The sequence below is a fragment of the Phyllobates terribilis genome, unplaced genomic scaffold, assembly GCF_046119375.1.
Source record: "Phyllobates terribilis strain yellow unplaced genomic scaffold, ASM4611937v1 Scaffold_11__3_contigs__length_659146591, whole genome shotgun sequence".
Classification (NCBI taxonomy): domain Eukaryota; kingdom Metazoa; phylum Chordata; class Amphibia; order Anura; family Dendrobatidae; genus Phyllobates; species Phyllobates terribilis.
In genome coordinates this window covers 540,288,400-540,308,851 of record NW_027362771.1, presented here as the reverse complement: position 1 = coordinate 540,308,851, position 20,452 = coordinate 540,288,400, and the positions used below count along the sequence as shown (strand labels likewise).

The 20,452-nt window shown below is 45.7% G+C and overlaps 1 protein-coding gene across 1 annotated transcript in view; it reads left to right on the top strand.

Moving 5' to 3' along the window:
- The window catches only part of LOC141167328 (uncharacterized), a 73,675-nt gene that overhangs the window by 44,789 nt on the left and 8,434 nt on the right, over positions 1–20,452 (top strand). The window contains exon 11 of the mRNA XM_073654750.1: positions 16,897–17,048. Coding sequence (XP_073510851.1) covers positions 16,897–17,048 — 152 coding nt within the window. The remainder of the gene's footprint in view (positions 1–16,896; positions 17,049–20,452) is intronic.

Sequence of the window (20,452 nt, the reverse complement as noted above, 5' to 3'; positions counted from 1 at the left end):
TGGTCACATGTTCCTCCATCGGCAGCCATTGTATGGACCTTAGAGCTGTGCAATCTATGAGGAAAGCTGCACTAACCAGAGCAGAAGGAGAATCTGTCATGCCTGTATAATAGTAAGGGCCACAAAATCATGTCCTCAACACATCTGATAAAATAAAGGTAATGTTACCTCATTCTGCATCAGGTAATAGACAGTATGATACAGCGGCTATATGAGGGAAACTTTGCAAAATTGTTAATGAAATCCAATTGCAAAAATGATATTTAATATTTAGCCCCAATTGTATGCATTTGAGTAAGAAAAAAAATGTCCACAGAAATGTCCACAAACCCCTTTAAGTTGAAAACTTCACCTGTAATCTCACCTTCTACTAATAAAAACTAATTTTAAAGGGATCATTTGGTCACCAAATATTGATGACCTATCCTAAGGATAGGTGATCTATATCAGATCAGTCCAACGCCTGGCACAGCTACCGATCATCTGCTATAAGCTCTGGCGGAAGCCAGCTGTAGACACATTGAACAGAAATGTAGTACTACAGCTGCATTCATTGTGTAGTGACAGCTACCGGGTACTGCAGAACAGCTCTTATTCCCTAGAAGAATATGAGGTAATCTACAGTAACTGGCAGCAGTCACTATTGAATGGAGCTGAGTAGTCAGATAGGAAAATCACTAACCTGGTGAAGTTGTGCTGTAGATTGGCACAAATCTACTATGAGCTGGAGTTGTAATATCAAATATTGTCAACATGCTTCTGCTCCCGGGTGGGGAATCCCACCATAGGAGCTTCTGATTAGAGATGAGCGGTGTTCGAGTAGAACTGTTCGCCAATCTCAAATTCGAGCTGTTTTGGGCGGTGTTCGAGTCGTTCGACGAACGCGAACGATTTGCAAAAAATTCGGCTGTTTGAGGTTATGTTCGATAACTGTTCGTGCACCAAAAGCGTGTCCTGCATGTCTGGCGCTATTTAGAGCACCAATCATGCAGGGATTGTCTGCCACTCACTGTAATGCCACAGCCATGGTGGTTGTGGCATTACAGTGGCTGCCCAAATCGATGGGAACAGTGCTCACAGTGAAACATGAAAAGCCGGCAATTCAGCATCGGTACCCGACAATTTAGAACAGAAAGAATAGAGCATCACACATAGATTAGATAGATAGAAACATGTCAGTCACATATATATGAAGTACAGTGACAGTGTTGATTACTGTACTTGTCATTAAGTGTTAAAATAAAGGATTTATTAAAACAAAAAATTGGCGTGGGGTTCCCCGTAATTTTAGTCTCTAGGGAGGTTATGCAGACAGGGCAGATATTTGAAGCCTGGGAAGGGGGTAATACCCACGGAGCTTCCCAGGCTACTAATATCAGCCCCCAGCTGAATACCTAACCTTTACTAGCTATTAAAATGGGGGACCCCCCAAAAAATGACGTGGGGTCCCCCCTATTTTAATAGCTAGCAAAGGCTAGGCAGACAGCTGGGGGCAGATATTAATAGCCCAGGAAGGGGGCCATGAATATTGGCCCCCTCCCAGGCTAGAAACACCAGCTGTCAGCCGCCCCAGAAATGGCGCATCCATAGGATGCGCCAATTCTGGCACTTAGCCTCGCTCTTCCCACTGCCCTGTAGCGGTGGCAGCGGGGTAATAGGGCTGGGGTTGATGTCAGCTTATAATGCCAGCTGACATCAAGCCCAGGTTAGTAATGTAGAGGCGTCTATAAGACACCCCCATTACTAACCCCATAGTCAAAGTTAAAAAAAAACACAAACACACAGAATAAAGTCCTTTAATTGAAATAAACACACAATTCTTTATTGTTCTAAATTAAACCATACTTACCATCACGCCCATTCCAGCTGAAGCCAATGTCTTCTGCAATAAAAGTAAATTAATAAAGCAACATCATCCTTACCTTTCCATGGTTCCCATGACAGCTTCAGCTCAGCTACATTCACATGACAGGCTGGATCGCAGCCGAAAGCTGCCATTCAGCTTGCCATGCCGCAGACACTGAGAAGCGCAGGCATGCTTGTGCTCCTCAGTGTCTTGCTGTGACGGCATAAAGATGAGCCGAGGTCATGTCCAATGAACTCAGCTCACCTCATGCACGTCACTGACAGCGTGGGAGAATTCTCCTGCGCTTGCAGTCAGCGTGAGAGAATTCTCCTGCTGAAGTGCTGAGCGCAGGAGAATTTTCCCACGCTGTCAGTGACTTGCATGAGGTGAGCTTATGCCCAATGAACTCAGCTCACCTCATGCACGTCACTGACAGCGTGGGAGAATTCTCCTGCGCTCAGCGCTTGAGCAGGAGAATTCTCCCACACTGGGATGGCATTGAGATGACAGGCTGGATCACAGCTGAGCGCTGCTATCCAGCTTGTCATCCTTCAGAGACACTGCAGAGCGCAAGCATGCCTGCGCTCAGCAGTGTCTATGAAAGATGGCATGCTGGATGGCAGCGCTCAGCTGCCATCCAGCCTGTCATCTCAATGCCATCCCAGCATGGGAGAATTCTCCTGCTGAAGCACTGAGCGCAGGAGAATTCTCCCACGCTGTCAGTGACGTGCATGAGGTGAGACGAGTTCATTGGACATGACCCCGGCTCATCTGGATGCCGTCACAGGTAGTGTTGAGCCACCCCCGTAGTGTTCGAGTTCGGTTCGGTTCGTCGAACACCCGTGTGTTCGCCGAACTGTTCGTCGAACTGTTCATCGAACACCTTCGAACACCGTTAAAACCAATGGCAGGCAAACAAAAACACATAGAAACACATAGAAAACACCTTCAAAGGTGTCCAAAAGCTGACAAACTGCTCAGAAGACATAACTAACACATGGAAAAGTGACAAGTACATATAGTCATGCGAAAATAAAAGAGGTGGAGGAGTAAAAGGAGGGGGAGACACAGATATAGGCATGTCATGCCCTTCTAAAATCCAAAAAGTGAGAAGCCGACAAGGCCAGTCCGCTCCTGCCCGTGCCACCTCCGTGTCGCCGGGTTTGTGCCAGAGCCACGGTGAACCCTGACGGCCAGCCCCCCTCTCCCAATACTGGTGCCTGTCCGCTGGTGGGTCGAGCGAGCCCCCCTGTGGTGGAGGCAGCTCTAAGCTTTTTAATTTAAATTGTCTCTCTAATTTGAATGAATACACTTTAAATCCATTTACAAGGATCTATTGGAGGGCAAGTCTCATGCCAGCAGCCGCGGTAATTCCAGCTCCAGTAGCGTCCACTAAAGCTGCTGCAGTTAAAAAGCTTTTATAAGGATCGAGCTCGGCTGTCCACCGCAAGGCATCCTACTGCCAGTCCCAGCCCCTATGCCTTGGGGTGCCTCCTGATGCTCTTCACTAAGTATCCCATGGTCCCGAAGCATTTCCTTTGAAAAAATTAAGTGTCTAAACTACAGGTGGTGCAGCTTGCTTAACAGCCGGGATAATCCGCTCACTAGCAGACACTGCTACTAGGCACAAAGTATTTCCTGGGCTAGATGCAGTTAAAAATTTGTAATTAGATACTCTCGTTGGATGCTGAGAAAGCATTCCATAGAGTCTCCTGGCACGCCATATATGATTCTCTTAAAAAGCTTGGGGTAGGGGTCTAGGGGACCCTTTTATAGCCAAAATCACGGCCCTGTATCGCAATACGTCACCTAGGCTGAAGATAAATAGAACTGTAGCACCCTGAGGGCTCGGTTGCTACAGACGTATTGCACCTCACCCAGAGGTGTGATATCTCACTCTCAGGTAAGGATGGAGTGTGGATCAGGACCCGACACCTGCATGCATTACACCACATTGCCGTGGGGCAGGGCGACCAATATGCCCCTGAGATGGGCACGACAGTCCCTGTCCCTGGCTGGAGTGGGGGGAGGGAACACTGAGGAAGGGGAACCCTGTAGTGCAGGAGCAGGGAGGAAGCAGTTCCTGGGTGCATTGAGAAGGGAGTATAAAAGGTGGGCACCATCTTAGTTCAGTGCAGAGAAGTCTGAGCAGAAGTGGCAGGGAGCAGGGGCTCTGCATGAGCTCTGCTCCGGAGGCGGGCCTAGTAACAGAGGCCCAGGCCTGGAGGAGGGAGAAGGAAGGAAGAGGAGCGGAGAAGGCTCCAGGAACGAGGAATGAAGGGATCCCAGGGGTGCGGACGGGCGAGTCGCCACCTCACGCCCGAATCCACCTGCGTGGAGGGGTCAGGCCAAAGGGGGAGACCGGTCCCCGAACTAGTGGAGGCAGGAAACGACCCTCAGCTAGAAACCGGAGGCTCTGACATTTTATGTGGCGCAGCCCCTCGCTACACCCGCTAGGAAGGCACCACATAGGGTCAGGGAAACTGGCGCCAAGTTTACCAAGAGGAGGCCCGAGGCAGCCGGACAGAAGTGTTGGTAAGAAAGGCCAGACAAAGGACACACAAAGGGGGTCCTGTGAAGTGCTCCAAAGTTATCTGGGAGTTGTCTGAGCCCCTCACCTGGTGAGCACAGTACGACGTGGGCAGCCGTTACCTGCAGACGTGGTCTGGATAATAAGAACTGTGAGTAAAGGCCCTGAACTGCATCACTGACTCCGTGTCGTTACTGCTGCTGCCCTGCACCATCACCCCCATCCTCCGCATACACTGCCCTGAGGCTATACTCCTCCCGTGGGGAGTTATGCTACGCTCTGCTGCACCCACAACACCAGCCTCAGTGGTCTGCCCTGTAGCGGCGGTTCACTCTGACCGCAATCCACGGGTGGCGTAGTCGGACATTTAAACATGAAAACCACATAAATAGTTCCGCCACTGGTTTGACCGCCCTGAGCCACGGAACTGGGTCGCCGCCACGAAGACTACAACCACCAGCATCCACCAAAAAGGGTCCGGCTCCGGGTGTCCCAAGGCCCAGGGGGTGCGTCAGAACATTTTCATCACCTTTCACAATCACCAATGGGACAAGGCAGTGATGTCCTCTGTCCCCTCTCTTATACATCCTAGTGACGGAGCACCTGCTCTCATCAATTCGCCATAACCCCAATATTAGGTGGATTGAGGTGGGAGGCACCGAGTACAAGTGCTCTCTATTTGCTGATGATGTCCTAGTATATATCACTCAATCACATATATCCATCCATGCTGTTATGGCTGAAATAGATCACTTTGTTACATGGTAAAATTTTAAAATCAATGCAGCGAAGTCTGAGGCCCTCGATGTCTCCCTCCCCAAATCCATATAGGATTCCATCCAGTCCAACTTTCCCTTTGCCTGGCCCTCACAGGGTATCAAATACTTAGGAATTCCTATTCATAGAGACCTCTCCCATCTATGTTATCTTAATTTTGGGCCCTTTATTGAACAACTCCATACAGACCACGGTTGGCAAGTTAGAACTGTAAGATTCACTACGTGAACCACTGGTGTTTTGTGGAAAAGCACATGTACACTGCGTTCCAAATTATTGTACAAAAAGTGTTTAGGAGTGATAAGGGAAGAATTTGTTTGTTTATCAGTTAAACTCATTGATGGTGATGTGTGTCAGGGCTCTTTATATCACTGTAAGCAATTGCAGACACCTGTGCTAATTAGTTTGGCAGGTGTGTCCAATGAAAGGCAAGACTACTTAAGAAGGCTCTCTCACATTATTAAGCAGCCTACATTTTCTGCCAAAATGGGAAAGAAAAAGGATGTGTCGGCTGCTGAGAAGCAACAAATTGTGGAGTGTTTAGGTCAAGGCATGACTACAATCAACATTGTGCGATGATCAGGATGAAGTGTCTTGGCAATCAAGAAGTATGTAGCTGATTCACAGTACACACGTGTGCGTGCTGATAAGGGCAAATTGAGGACTCTTTCCTACAGGCAATTACGTCAGGTTGAAAGAGCAGCGGCAAAAAAGCCTTGTCATAGCAGCAGACAAGTTTTTGAAGCTGCTTGTGCCTCCAACGTCCCCCGAACAACAAGATGCAGGGTCCTTCAGAGGTTTGCAGCTGTGCATGCGCCATCCTGTCGACCTCCTCTATCCACTTCACACAAGCAGAAACGGCTCCAGTGGGCCAAACATTACATGAAGACTGATTTCAAAACTGTTTTGTTCACGGATGAGTGCCGTGCAGCGCTCGATGGTCCAGATGGATGGAGTGGAGGATGGCTGGTTGATGGACACCCCACGCAAACACGGCTACAGCGCCAACAAGGAGAAGGTGGAGTAATGTTTTGGGCTGGAATCATGGGGAGAGAGATTGTCGGCCCCTTTAGGATCCCTGAAGGCGCTAAAGATGAACTCCATAATGTATGTGGATTTTCTCAAACAGCACTTCCTGCCATGGTTCAAGAAGAAGAACCGTGTATTTCACAGCAAGATCATTTTTCTGCATGATAATGCACCATCTCATGCTGCACATAAAACATCTGCATCTCTGGCTGATATGGGCATAAAAGGGGACAAACTTATGGTGTGACCCCCATGCTCCCCTGACCTCTACCCCATTCAGAACCTTTGGAGCATCATTAAAAGGAGTGTCTATGATGGCGGGAGGCAGTTCACATCTAAGCAACAGCTCTGGGAGGGTATTCTGTCCTCATGCAAAACAATTGAAGCAGAAACCATCCAAAACCTGACAAATTCAATGGACGAGAGAGTTCAGAAGCTCCTTTCGAACAAGGGGTCCTATGTGAAAATGTAACATCACCTAGAATAAAGTTTTGAGTTGAAAACTGTTTGATTTCAGTTTCTAACAACCTGCTAATGCTTATAATTTCAAAAATGACCATTTTTTTGGTCTTTATTAAAATGAAAAGGTTGATCGAAAAGTTTGGGGGATCTAAGAGTGTGGCAACCCAGTAGTCATGATTACTTCGAATTCTGACAATATGAGGGTCATGCTGCAGGTAGTGCAGCAAGAAGGCACTTATGTGCCTTGCGCATCTCGGAGCCCCAAAATTATTTTCCGGGCTAGATGCAGCTAAAAATTATTTTTAATTTTAAATCTGGTGAAGCTTTAGTATAGATGGCCTAATAGGATCAGTGCTGCACACTGCTACAAAGCCCAAATTATTTTCCAGTCAAGATACAGATAAACATGATTAGTAATTTGAAAGCTTAAAACGGTTGGTAGGGTGATTTTAACCAATCATCAAGCTTTTACTCTCCCCAGGATGACACAGGGGTAGAAAAGTCGTTTCGGATCCATGATTTGTTCATCTTTATGAACGTGAGTCTGTCTACATTATCAGTGGAGAGCCGCGTGCGCTTATCTGTCAGCACACCACCAGCAGCGCTGAACACACGTTCAGACAGAACGCTGGCTGCGGGGCATGACAAGATCTCCAAGGCGTAAGTGGCTAGCTCCGGCTAGCTCCGGCCATTTATCCAGATTGGAAGCCCAAAAAGAGCAAGGGTCCAGTGACACAGTCGTGGCTTCAATGTTTACTTGGAGATACTCCTGTACCATCGTCTCTAGGCGTTGACTATGTGTCAGACTTCTTGTCTCCTGTGGCCTTGCAAAGGATGGGCTAAAAAAGTGGTGAAATGATTCCGCAAAATTGATGTTACCAGCAGATACTGTGGTTCTGTTACGTTTTGAGTGCTGAACACTTGACAGTCCCACGGTTGGCAAGTTGGAACTGTGAGATTCACTACGTGCACCACTGGTATTTTGTGGAAAAGCACATGTAAGATTCTGCAACAGTCTCTGCTGATACTCCTGCATGCGTGCATCCCTTTCTATGGCAGGAATAATTTCTGCAAATTTACTTTTGTACCGGGGATCTAACAGTGTGGCAACCCAGTAGTCAGGATTATTTCTAATTCTCACAATTCGAAGGTCATGTTGCAGGTAGTGCAGCAAGAAGGCACTCATGTGTGTTGCGCATCCAGGAGCACCAAGTCCCTGTTGTGTTGGTGGCGAGGTAACAATCATGCTTCCTTCCTCTGTCCTCTCCCCCCAACCTCGCACAACAGAAATGTGATCAAGGTCTCCCTCATCTGATGAGTCTTCCATCAGTTCGTCCTCCACTTCTTCCTGGGCTCCTGCACCTTCCTCACTAGTTTGGCTGCTACCATGCGCCCTGGTAAAACCATCTCCCCCACCCTCACATGCCTGCCGCCTTGGTGCTGCCGACCGTCTGGACCTTGCAGATGTTAGCCCTTCCGCATACAACTCCTCCTCCTCTACTTCCTCCACCTCCTCTTGTGCCACCACCTGACTCCGAATTCTGTTTAACATGTGCTCCAGCATGTAAATCACCGGAATAGTCATGCTGATAATGGCATCATCAGCACTAAACATCTTCGTCGCCATTTCAAAACTGTGCAGAAGGGTGCATAGGTCCCTGATCTGAGACCACTCCTCCAGCGTGATTTGCCCCACCTCTGAATCTCGTTGGCCCAGGCTATACGTCAGAACGTATTGCACCAGGGCTTGTCGGTGCTGCCACAGTCGCTGCAACATGTGCAGAGTTGAATTCCACCGGGTAGGCACATCGCATTTTAGCCGGTGAAGTGGCAGGCCCAACGACTTCTGTAGAGATGTAAGTCGCTGAGCTGAAGAGCCACCACGACTTGTGGTGAGAGGCAGAGTTGTGTTTGAGGATGCAGCTGTTGACGTGCTTCCAGTACTACGTCTCTGTCCAGGAAGGCGCAACCTGACCTCGTCGTCACTAGCATCTTCCTCCACCTCCTCTGCTGACCTCATCTCTTGGCTGACTGTGGGTTGACAGTAAGTGGGATCTCCGACCTCATCATCACCACCCTGTGCGTTATCACACCCGTCGTCCTCAGAGCCAACCTGTTCCTGCCCTGACAAAAAACTAAAGTTGTCGATCCAATCAGGTATTTGAGTCTTATCATCGTCTTCCTCATTGTCTCCACCAACAGGAGTTACAGTTTGGGAATGAGGGTCTACATTATGGTCAGAACCTTCTGCGTCTGGTCCTGGATCCGACTCATAAAGATTCTGGGCATCAGTGCAGATCATTTCCTCGTCTGGATTCACAGAAGCGCTGGAGTCGACCTCTGATTCCCAGGCTATAGTATGAGTAAACAGCTCTGCAGACTCAACCATCTGTTCTACCTCATACTCAGACGGGCAGCTGGAGATTTGGGAGCTGTGAGGAAGCAACTGCGATTTGGGTGACACCTTTGAGGACTGGAGTATTTGTGATGTTGAAGTTGATGTGGAGGAGAGCCCACTTAAAGGAGCACTTGATATCCGTTGAAGCACCTGCTGTTTTTGTGCCTCATCTGGAATTTGTAGCGATTGGCGTGGCCGTAAGAAAGGGATCTTATCACATTGTCCGCTAAAAGAAGTAGACATTTTAGTTTGGCTGGAAGATGGTCTTTCTTCTGCAGATGTTACTGTTGCTTTAACACCTACCCCACGGACACAACCTTTTTTCCCCTTCCCAACACGCCTATTCCCCTTTCCACCAGCAGCAGGCCTTTTTCCACTCATTTTGGTGGTTAACTAATTCACAACTCTGGAGTTGTTTGCACAAAAAAACAATGGATGGTAACCGAGCAGAGCTGAGTGGCCAAACTGTGGTATTAGGCCAAAACTATTGGCTGGTTTAGATGCAGAAAAAAATTATTTTGAATTTGCAACCTGATGGAGATCAGTATAGATGGACTAATACAAATAGTCCCACACACTGCTAGAAGCCCAAATATTTTTTCAGAGGTACTGTAGATGCAGATAAAAATTATTTTTAATTTGCAACCTGATGGAGGTCAGTATAGATGGACTAATAGACCAAGTCCCACACACTGCTAGAAGCCCAAATATTTTTTCAGAGCTAGATGCAGAAAAAAATTATTTTTAATTTGCAACCTGATGGAGGTCAGTATAGATGGACTAATAGACCAAGTCCCACACACTGCTAGAAGCCCAAATATTTTTTCAGAGCTAGATGCAGAAAAAAATTATTTTTAATTTGCAACCTGATGGAGGTCAGTATAGATGGACTAATAGACCAAGTCCCACACACCGCTAGAAGCCCAAATATTTTTTCAGAGCTAAATGAAGAAAAAAATTATTTTTAATTTGCAACCTGATGGAGGTCAGTATAGATGGACTAATAGACCAAGTCCCACACACTGCTAGAAGCCCAAATATTTTTTCAGAGCTAGATGCAGAAAAAAATTATTTTTAATTTGCAACCTGATGGAGGTCAGTATAGATGGACTAATAGACCAAGTCCCACACACCGCTAGAAGCCCAAATATTTTTTCAGAGCTAGATGCAGAAAAAAATTATTTTTAATTTGCAACCTGATGGAGGTCAGTATAGATGGACTAATAGACCAAGTCCCACACACTGCTAGAAGCCCAAATATTTTTTCAGAGCTAGATGCAGAAAAAAATTATTTTTAATTTGCAACCTGATGGAGGTCAGTATAGATGGACTAATAGAACAAGTCCCACACACCGCTAGAAGCCCAAATATTTTTTCAGAGCTAGATGCAGAAAAAAATTATTTTTAATTTGCAACCTGATGGAGGTCAGTATAGATGGACTAATAGACCAAGTCCCACACACCGCTAGAAGCCCAAATATTTTTTCAGAGCTAGATGCAGAAAAAAATTATTTTTAATTTGCAACCTGATGGAGGTCAGTATAGATGGACTAATAGACCAAGTCCCACACACCGCTAGAAGCCCAAATATTTTTTCAGAGCTAGATGCAGAAAAAAATTATTTTTAATTTGCAACCTGATGGAGGTCAGTATAGATGGACTAATAGAACAAGTCCCACACACCGCTAGAAGCCCAAATATTTTTTCAGAGCTAGATGCAGAAAAAAATTATTTTTAATTTGCAACCTGATGGAGGTCAGTATAGATGGACTAATAGACCAAGTCCCACACACCGCTAGAAGCCCAAATATTTTTTCAGAGCTAGATGCAGAAAAAAATTATTTTTAATTTGCAACCTGATGGAGGTCAGTATAGATGGACTAATAGACCAAGTCCCACACACCGCTAGAAGCCCAAATATTTTTTCAGAGCTAGATGCAGAAAAAAATTATTTTTAATTTGCAACCTGATGGAGGTCAGTATAGATGGACTAATAGACCAAGTCCCACACACTGCTAGAAGCCCAAATATTTTTTCAGAGCTAGATGCAGAAAAAAATTATTTTTAATTTGCAACCTGATGGAGGTCAGTATAGATGGACTAATAGACCAAGTCCCACACACCGCTAGAAGCCCAACTATTTTTTCAGAGCTAGATGCAGAAAAAAATTATATTCAATTTGCAACCTGCTGGAGGTCAGTATAGAAGGACTAATAGAACAAGTCCCACACACTGCTAGAAGCCCAAATATTTTTTCAGAGCTAAATGAAGAAAAAAATTATTTTTAATTTGCAACCTGATGGAGGTCAGTATAGATGGACTAATAGACCAAGTCCCACACACTGCTAGAAGCCCAAATATTTTTTCAGAGCTAGATGCAGAAAAAAATTATTTTTAATTTGCAACCTGATGGAGGTCAGTATAGATGGACTAATAGACCAAGTCCCACACACTGCTAGAAGCCCAAATATTTTTTCAGAGCTAGATGCAGAAAAAAATTATTTTTAATTTGCAACCTGATGGAGGTCAGTATAGATGGACTAATAGACCAAGTCCCACACACCGCTAGAAGCCCAACTATTTTTTCAGAGCTAGATGCAGAAAAAAATTATATTCAATTTGCAACCTGCTGGAGGTCAGTATAGAAGGACTAATAGAACAAGTCCCACACACTGCTAGAAGCCCAAATATTTTTTCAGAGGTAAATGAAGAAAAAAATTATTTTTAATTTGCAACCTGATGGAGGTCAGTATAGATGGACTAATAGACCAAGTCCCACACACTGCTAGAAGCCCAAATATTTTTTCAGAGCTAGATGCAGAAAAAAATTATATTCAGTTTGCAACCTGATGGAGGTCAGTATAGATGGACTAATAGAATGATGCTATGCCCAAAAGATTTTACTTCACTAGGTGCAGTAAAAAAATTGGTATTCTATACACAGGTGTTATATCTTGCAACACAGATAGGCTACTCCACTGACTAACACACTCTGCAATAGGCCAAAAAGGATTAGCTTTGCTAGATTCAGCCAAATGCTGTGAAAAAAACTTGCACAGCACTGGCACAGACCTGCCTGGCAAAAACTGATAGGAACTCATGTAACCTAGTCCTGAAAAGGACTCCAATTACAATTAGTCTTTACTCCCACAATCTATCTATTCAAGAGCACAGACCTCCCTGATAAAAGTCGTAGGAAATGCTGTAACCTAGTACTTAAAAGGACTGCAATCACAACTATTCCCTACTCCCAAGCTATCTGTATATTTGTGCGAAAATTGGCTTGAAATTAACAAGGTATAGCGCACACAGCAACAGCGGTGCCGTCTAACACGCAGCTGCAGCAGTGAGAAAATGGTGGCGACGGGGAAAATGGCTTGGTCTTATAGGGCAAGGACATGTGACATACACTGCCAATGACACATGCCCTTGCTTGTGTGAAAAAAAGCACTTCGCTCCGTGTGTGCGCTGCTGATAGGCTGACAGATTGCACCTCCCCACTGCAAATGCGGGAAAGAGAAAAAAAAATGGAGATCTTCATTGTTCCTGCAGAGATCCATCCCCTGCCCCTCCCCCCACCCCGCTGTACACTCAAACTGCGTATTAACATTAATTTTCATCATTACTGAGAAAAAATCCAGTTATGATTTTGGTGCACGAACAGTTATCGAACATAACCTCGAACAGCCGAATTTTTCTCAAATTGTTCGTGTTCGCCGAACGGCTCGAACACCGCCCAAAACAGCTCGAATTTGAGATTGGCGAACAGTTCGAGTAGAACAACGCTCATCTCTAGTCACAGGCTGACACTGAGGAGCGCAAGCATGCCTGCGCTTCTCAGTGTCTGCGGCATGGCAAGCTGGATGGCAGCTTTCTGCGATCCAGCCTGTCATGTCAATGTAGGAGAGCTGAAGCTGTCGTGGGAACCATGGAAAGGTAAGGATGATGTTGCTTTATTATTTTACTTTTATTGCAGAAGACATTGGCTTCAGCTGGAATGGGCGTGATGGTAAGTATGGTTTAATTTAGAACATTAAAAAATTGTGTGTTTATTTCAATTAAAGGACTTTATTCTGGGTGTTTGTGTTTTTTTTTTAACTTTGACTATGGGGTTAGTAATGGGGGTGTCTTATAGACGCCTCTCCATTACTAACCTGGACTTGATGTCAGCTGGCATTATAAGCTGACATCAACCCCAGCCCTATTACCCCACTGGCACCGCTACAGGGCAGTGGGAAGAGCGAGGCTAAGTGCCAGAATTGGCGCATCCTATGGATACGCCATTTCTAGGGCGGCTGACAGCTGGTGTTTCTAGCCTGGGAGGGGGCCAATATTCATGGCCCCCTTCCTGGGCTATTAATATCAGCCCCCAGCTGTCTGCCTAGCCTTTGCTAGCTATTAAAATAGGGGGGACCCCACGTAATTTTTTTTGGGTCCCCCATTTTAATAGCTAGTAAAGGCTAGGTGTTCAGCTGGGGGCTGATATTAGTAGCCTGGGAAGCTCCGTGGGTATTACCCCCTTCCCAGGCTTCAAACATCTGAACCACCCATCTGTTTAACCTCCACTAGAGACTAAAATTATGGGGAACCCCACGCCAATTTTTTTTTTTAATAAATCCTTTATTTTAACACTAAATGACAAGTACAGTAATCAACACTTTCACTGTACTTCTTATATATGTGACTGACATGTTTCTATGTATCTAATCTATGTGTGATGCTCTATTCTTTCTGTTATAAATTGTCGGGTACAGATGCTGAATTGCCGGCCGGCTTTTTTAAAGAGACCGTGCATGAAAACACTATTATTTTTTTTAATAAATCCTTTAACACTAAATGACAAGTACAGTAAGCAACACTGTCACTGTACTTATTATATATGTGACTGACATGTTTCTATCTATCTAATCTATGTGTGATGCTTTATTCTTTCTGTTCTAAATTGTCGGGTACCGGTGTATGCCGCTGTTGAATTGCCGGTAGCTTTTTTAAAGAGAGTGTCTTCTGAGCAGTTTGTCAGCTTTTGGACACCTTTGAAGGTGTTTTCTATGTGTTTCTATGTGTTTTTGTTTGCCTGCCATTGGTTTTAACGGTGTTCGACGGTGTTCTATGGTGTTCGACGAACAGTTCCACGAACATCTCGGTGTTCGACGAACCGAACCGAACCCAAACACTATGGGGGTGGCTCAACATTACTTCTGATATCCAAATGTTGGTAAAGAGAGACAAGTAAAAAGTGCCCCAGTCTCCTCTCAGTTTCCTTAGCGCTGCTGGTTTGTGATAAATATAAATCTCCAATCTTTATGCAAACACGGCTCCTTTAATGGTTCAGGCAACACGTTTCCATTTTCATTGGTATCTTCATCAGTTATGATGCCTGCAAACAGTACATATCCCTGGATGCTGGGACTTCATAAATATAATTTGGGAAGGATGTGGGTATGGTGAATACATCGCTCACTAAAATTGATCAAAAGGTGTGCTGGACCTGTGGCGCCCCTGAGGGTTCAGCCGCCACAGAGGTACTGCACCTCACCCAGAGGTGTGGTGTCTCTCTTCTCTCAGGTAAGGATGGAGTGCTGCTCAGAACGTCTACACCTGCATCCAACACTACACTGCTCCAGGCCGGCAGGAGGGGCAACATGCAGAGCGCAGCTGCTGAGCCCTGACCCTGGCTGGAGTGGGGGGAACCCAAAGGTAGGGGGAACCAGTAGTGGGTGTGGGAGGAGGAAGTAGTTAGAGGGAGCACTTTGGTAGGAGTATAAAATAGGGAAGCCATCTTGAGGTGGCAGATAGAGTTGAGTCGTGTAGAGGAGAGCAGTTCAGAAGAACAGCTCGGGACAGTTCAGAAGAACAGTCCTGGAGCAAAGTCTCACTAGGAGCTCTGCTCCACAAGTAGGGCCAAGTCTGGAGGCCCAGGAGGGGAGCAGGGAGTAGGCTCCATTCTAAGAAGGGATCCTAGGGGGTACGGCGAATGCAGGAAGGCACCCGTACGCCCCGCACCTGTCAGGAGACAGGGGGATCGTAAGCCGCATTCTAATCCCCAGGAGGGTCAAGCAGGTCCGGGATCCGACGCACAGGAGGGACTTCAGAGCACCCGAATGGGATTGAGAGTGGGCAGCACAGAGCAGGAGGGAGAAAGACCAGTGTGAAGTTGGTCTAAATAGGAACACGTGAAAGTGGGGTTCAGCCAGGTACCCCTGATCTACCTGAGGAAGCACTGAACCCCTGCCTGGTGAACGCAGCGCGACGCGGGAGGCTGTAAACTGACAGTGCACCCTGAGGAACTAAAGAACTGTGAGTAAAGACATGAATGACTGCACCGCACCGCCTCTGTCCAATTATTTCGTCTGCGCCAACATTCCCTCGCTGCACTACAACGCCCAGCGCAACCACCATCTACCTTACACTGCCCTGGAGCTCACTCTACCTGTGGAGAGCCACACCATCCCTGCTGCCGTAACACCAGCTCCAGAAGACTGCTCCGCAGCGGCGGTTCCCTTTAGCCGCATTCCACAGGTGGCATCACAAACACTTTAAATCCCTTATAAATAGCTCCCCCCTTTTGTTGACCGCCCTGGGCCACGGACCGGGCCAGCCACCGTGATATCCCCCGGCAACCAGAGGCCCAGCTGCCGAGTACCCCACGGCCCTGGGGGCGCGTCATCTCCTTGGTCCAGTAGCCACGTCAATAGTCTGTGGTCACGGGAGCAGAGCAATGAGAATCTCCTTTTACCTCTGACATTCCCGGTGCCTTTTCTGATTGGTAGACCTGGCATGGCATCATGTGTGTGTGTAGCTCTGCAAAATAATGACATTCCAGCATTCACTCATCAGAAGAGGCATTAGAAATGTTACAGAGAGAAGGAGGTTCGCAGTGCCATGGTCCAGCGGCCAAGGACTACAGTCTTAACCACTGGTCCAGGGTCCTGCTGTTATGCGCTGTGCAGAGGGACCCAGCAAGACTGGCACCAAACCAGCAAAGCCGCAGCCACAGACACACTTGGCACAAGCTGTCCAGCTAGGCGAGCCCTTGAGGGCCAGGAATATAGTTCATCAAGCTCCCAGTAAATGGAAGGAGACTTTGGGCAGAGCCCTTCACAGGCCCACTGTCGCAGGACAGCTGGCGTCTGGTGACGTGGCTGGTGCCTAGTCCAGGACCAGGTGAGTACCTCTGCAAGAACCCCAGGAAGTGTAACCAGAAGAGAAAAAAAGAAACCCACTGAAAAGATAGCAAAACCTACTGCTAGCACCACTCACCACTATAGCACATGGGAACTGCAATAAACAATAATATTCAGTCTCTTAGTATTCTCTAAAAAAAAGAATATTTTTGTGGTCAGTAAGCACCGTGAATGGATGCTTAGCTCCCTCAAGGAGATGCCTCCACTCATCCAGAGCTAACTTTATGATGAGAAGTTCACGATTGTTGACGTCATAACTGAGCTCTGGAGGAGAGAATTTCGAAGAAAAAAACGCATGAGGCCTAAAGATGGGATTCAGCTAAAGCCACCCGGTCCAGTTCATCAGAAATCTGCCCCACAGCCTTAAAAAATTCACCACTGTAGAGAGTATGGGTGAACCTGAGGGTAATGAAAATTCCCAAGACTGGGGATCCCCTCTAAGAAGGGAAATAACCAAACCCACCCGAGTACCTTCATTCTCAGAAGAAACAGGGCGAAGTTGGAAATATAATTTGCACCCGTCCTTAAAATTGTTAAACTGTTTAACTGAAGGTCCTATAAGTAAGGTCTTTGATATTAACTAGAAAAGTGCGATTATTTTTCTAATTGTTTATATTATTATTTCTTCCTAACTGCTTGTATCTCACTGCTTTATATTCCAATCCTACAGAGAATATCTGCAAGTCGTGCCCTGTTGGCTGGAATACGATTGGTTCTGCTTGTTATTATGTCTCTGGGCAAGAAATATCCTGGGATTTGGCACGTGAAGAATGCTACAAAATGTCCTCTGTCCTTGTAATGATAAAGGACAAAACTGAATCGGTAAGAGCTAGATACAGGTAATGGTATCTAAATATCTATTGTATTTTCAGATTACTGGGCACTCTTTTTTTAGGGACTGTAATGGGGGTGCATCTTATAATACGAATGTAGTTTACTAGCTGTGGTGAAGCAGGGTCCCAGGGATGCTACTGCAGGAAGCTTCTGGCATCGGTGGCAGGAGTGGGGCGATGCTGTGGGTCCCATGCTGGTAGGAGGGGGTCTTCGGCAGTGCGGGTGCTCCAGACATTTTGGGAAAGTCCGAAGCCCCCACACTTTCCATGCTTTTCAATGCAGTGGACTCCGGGAAAATGGCCTCCGGATGCGCATGCACAGATTGAGATCTCGGCATCAAGAACTTGGATACCGGGGGCTTTTCCAAACACCACCTCCTACTAACCTGGGGCCCGCAGCATCCCCCCACTCCTACCTCTGCCGGACACCACCTCTTACCAGTCTGGGCCCACAGCATCAGCTGCCTCCGCCGCCAACTTCCTACAGTGGAGTAAGCAGGAGGAGGCGGAGTGTATTTTATAATCTGGTGCATATTATAATCTGCAAAATATGGCATCTATCTATCTATCTATCTATCTCGGTCTGTTATTGACCAACTCCAAGGAGTTGTCCACCTTTTGGGACATTATTTATTTTTTTAACATGTAAATGCATGTAATTGATGCTAAAAAATAATTTTTGCATTAAAAATGTTGCACGGTTTTCTTTTTACGGCCTCTGTGTCACACTGTCTATTTCTGGCTGCAGAAGGAGTTCACTGACAATCAGTTAAGACGGTCTGACAGGGAGTTTGTAGCTCTTATATCTGTCTTTTTCTGAGCTCATCTGCAGATTTATGACCACAAATCACCTCAAAATTGAATGTACTGGAAAACAAAAGATTGATATACAAGTAACCAAATGGTGCCACATTTTTGACCCAATTATAAAAATAATTTTTAGGCTATGTGCCCACGATGCAGAAATGCTCCGGATTTTTCCTGAGCGTTTCTGCATCTCCCTGGCAGAAAAAACGCATGCGGATTGTACATGCGGATTGTACATGCGGATTGTACATGCGGATTGTACATGCGTTTTCCTGCCAGGGACAAGCGGAAGTGAAGCGCTTTTCACATTCATTTCCGCATGCAGGTTGTCAAGCGCTTTCCAAGCGATTTTAGCTTCACTTGGAAAGTGCTTGACAACTTGGTCACATTATATAAATCCATGCAAACAGCATGGATTTATATAGTGTGACCGTAAAAGACACATGACTAAATGACATCATGGCAGGTCCTTTTAGACCACCGCAAACTGCCGGCAAGCCAGGACAGATCGGATAAGGACACCGGGGGCCATCAGAAGGTAAGTATAATATTTATTTTTTATTTTATTCTTTTTTTTACAGATACTATGGTACCCGAGTCAGGAGGAGAGTCTCCTCTTCTCCAAACACGGGTACCATCCGCACACTGAACCGCATGCTATCCGCATGATATCTGCATGTGCAGATGCAGTGATGCTTATGTCATGCAGTCCAATGCAAGTCAATGGTGGCGAAAACGCTGCGATTCTGCAAAATAATTGTTAGTGCTGCGGATTTTTCCGCAATGATAATCTGCAGCGGAAATTTCCGCAGCATGTGCACAGCTAAATAGATAAGTAAAAAATAAATAAAAAAAGTCGATGACCCTTATCACACAGACAATTACACTGTTCATGTCTTATACTGCGCATAAATTGACAAAAGGTGTTCCAGGTAAGGTGATGAGATTGGAAGTATGGGTTTCACAGGTCCTTTGCTCATTAGTCACTGATGTCAATGGTGTAACGAGAGAACATTGGGTCTCAGGGCAAACTTTGGATCTGGGCACCCCAAAACTAGTCTGTTGTTCCAATGTGTGGGCCCCATTAACATTACTAGAGTCTATATAGAAATATGTTTGTACCCCATACAAAATATAATATAGTCTCTAAACATTTCTCAGGACTAGAAATGAAATAATTTTATAAACTCCAAATCTCCAAGGTTAAGTATTTCAATAGATGCCAACATGTAAATATGAATATATACTGTATATAACATATATATGTGTGTATATACAGTACAGACCAAAAGTTTGGACATACCTTGTCATTTAAAGATTTTTCTGTATTTTCATGACTTTGAAAATTGTACATTCACACTGAAGGCATCAAAACTATGAATTAACACATGTGGAATTATATACTTAACAAAAAAGTATGAAACAACTGAAAATATGTCTTATATTCTAGGTTCTTCAAAGTAGCCACCTTTTGCTTTGATGACTGCTTTGCACACTCTTGGCATTCTCTTGATGAGCTTCAAGAGGTAGTCACCGGAAATGGTTTTCACTTCACAGGTGTGCCCTGTCAGGTTTAATAAGTGGGATTTCTTGCCTTATAAATGGGGTTAGGACCATCAGTTGTGTTGTGCAGAAGTCTGGTGGATACACAGCTGATAGTCCTACTGAATAGACTGTTAGAATTTGTATTATGGCAAGAAAAAAGCAGCTAAGTAAAGAAAAACGAGTGGCCATCATTACTTTAAGAAATGAAGGTCAGTCAGTCTGAAAAATTGGGCAAACTTTGAAAGTGTCCCCAAGTGCAGTTGCAAAAACCATCAAGCTCTACAAAGAAACTGGCTCACATGAGGACCGCCCCAGGAAAGGAAGACCAAGAGTCACCTCTGCTTCTGAGGATAAGTTTATCCGAGTCACCAGCCTCAGAAATCACAGGTTAACAGGAGCTCAGATTAGAGACCAGGTCAATGCCACACAGAGTTCTAGCAGCAGACACATCTCTTCAACAACTGTTAAGAGGAGACTTTGTGCAGCAGGCCTTCATGGTAAAATAGCTGCTAGGAAACCACTGCTAAGGACAGGCAACAAGCAGAAGAGACTTGTTTGGGCTAAAGAACACAAGGAATGGACATTAGACCAGTGGAAATCTGTGCTTTGGTCTGATGAGTCCAAATTTGAGATCTTTGGTTCCAACCACCGTGTCTTTGTGAGACGCAGAAATGGTGAACGGATGGACTATACATGCCTGGTTCTCACCATGAAGCATGGAAGAGGAGGTGTGATGGTGTGGGGGTGCTTTGCTGGTGACACTGTTGGGAATTTATTCAAAATTGAAGGCATACTGAACCAGCATGGCTACCACAGCATCTTGCAGCGGCATGCTATTCCATCCGGTTTGCGTTTAGTTGGACCATCATTTATTTTTCAACAGGACAATGACCCCAAACACACCTCCAGGCTGTGTAAGGGCTATTTGACCAAGAAGGAGAGTGATGGGGTGCTACGCCAGATGACCTGGCCTCCACAGTCACCAGACCTGAACTCAATCGAGATTGTTTGGGGTGAGCTGGACCGCAGAGTTCATCAAGA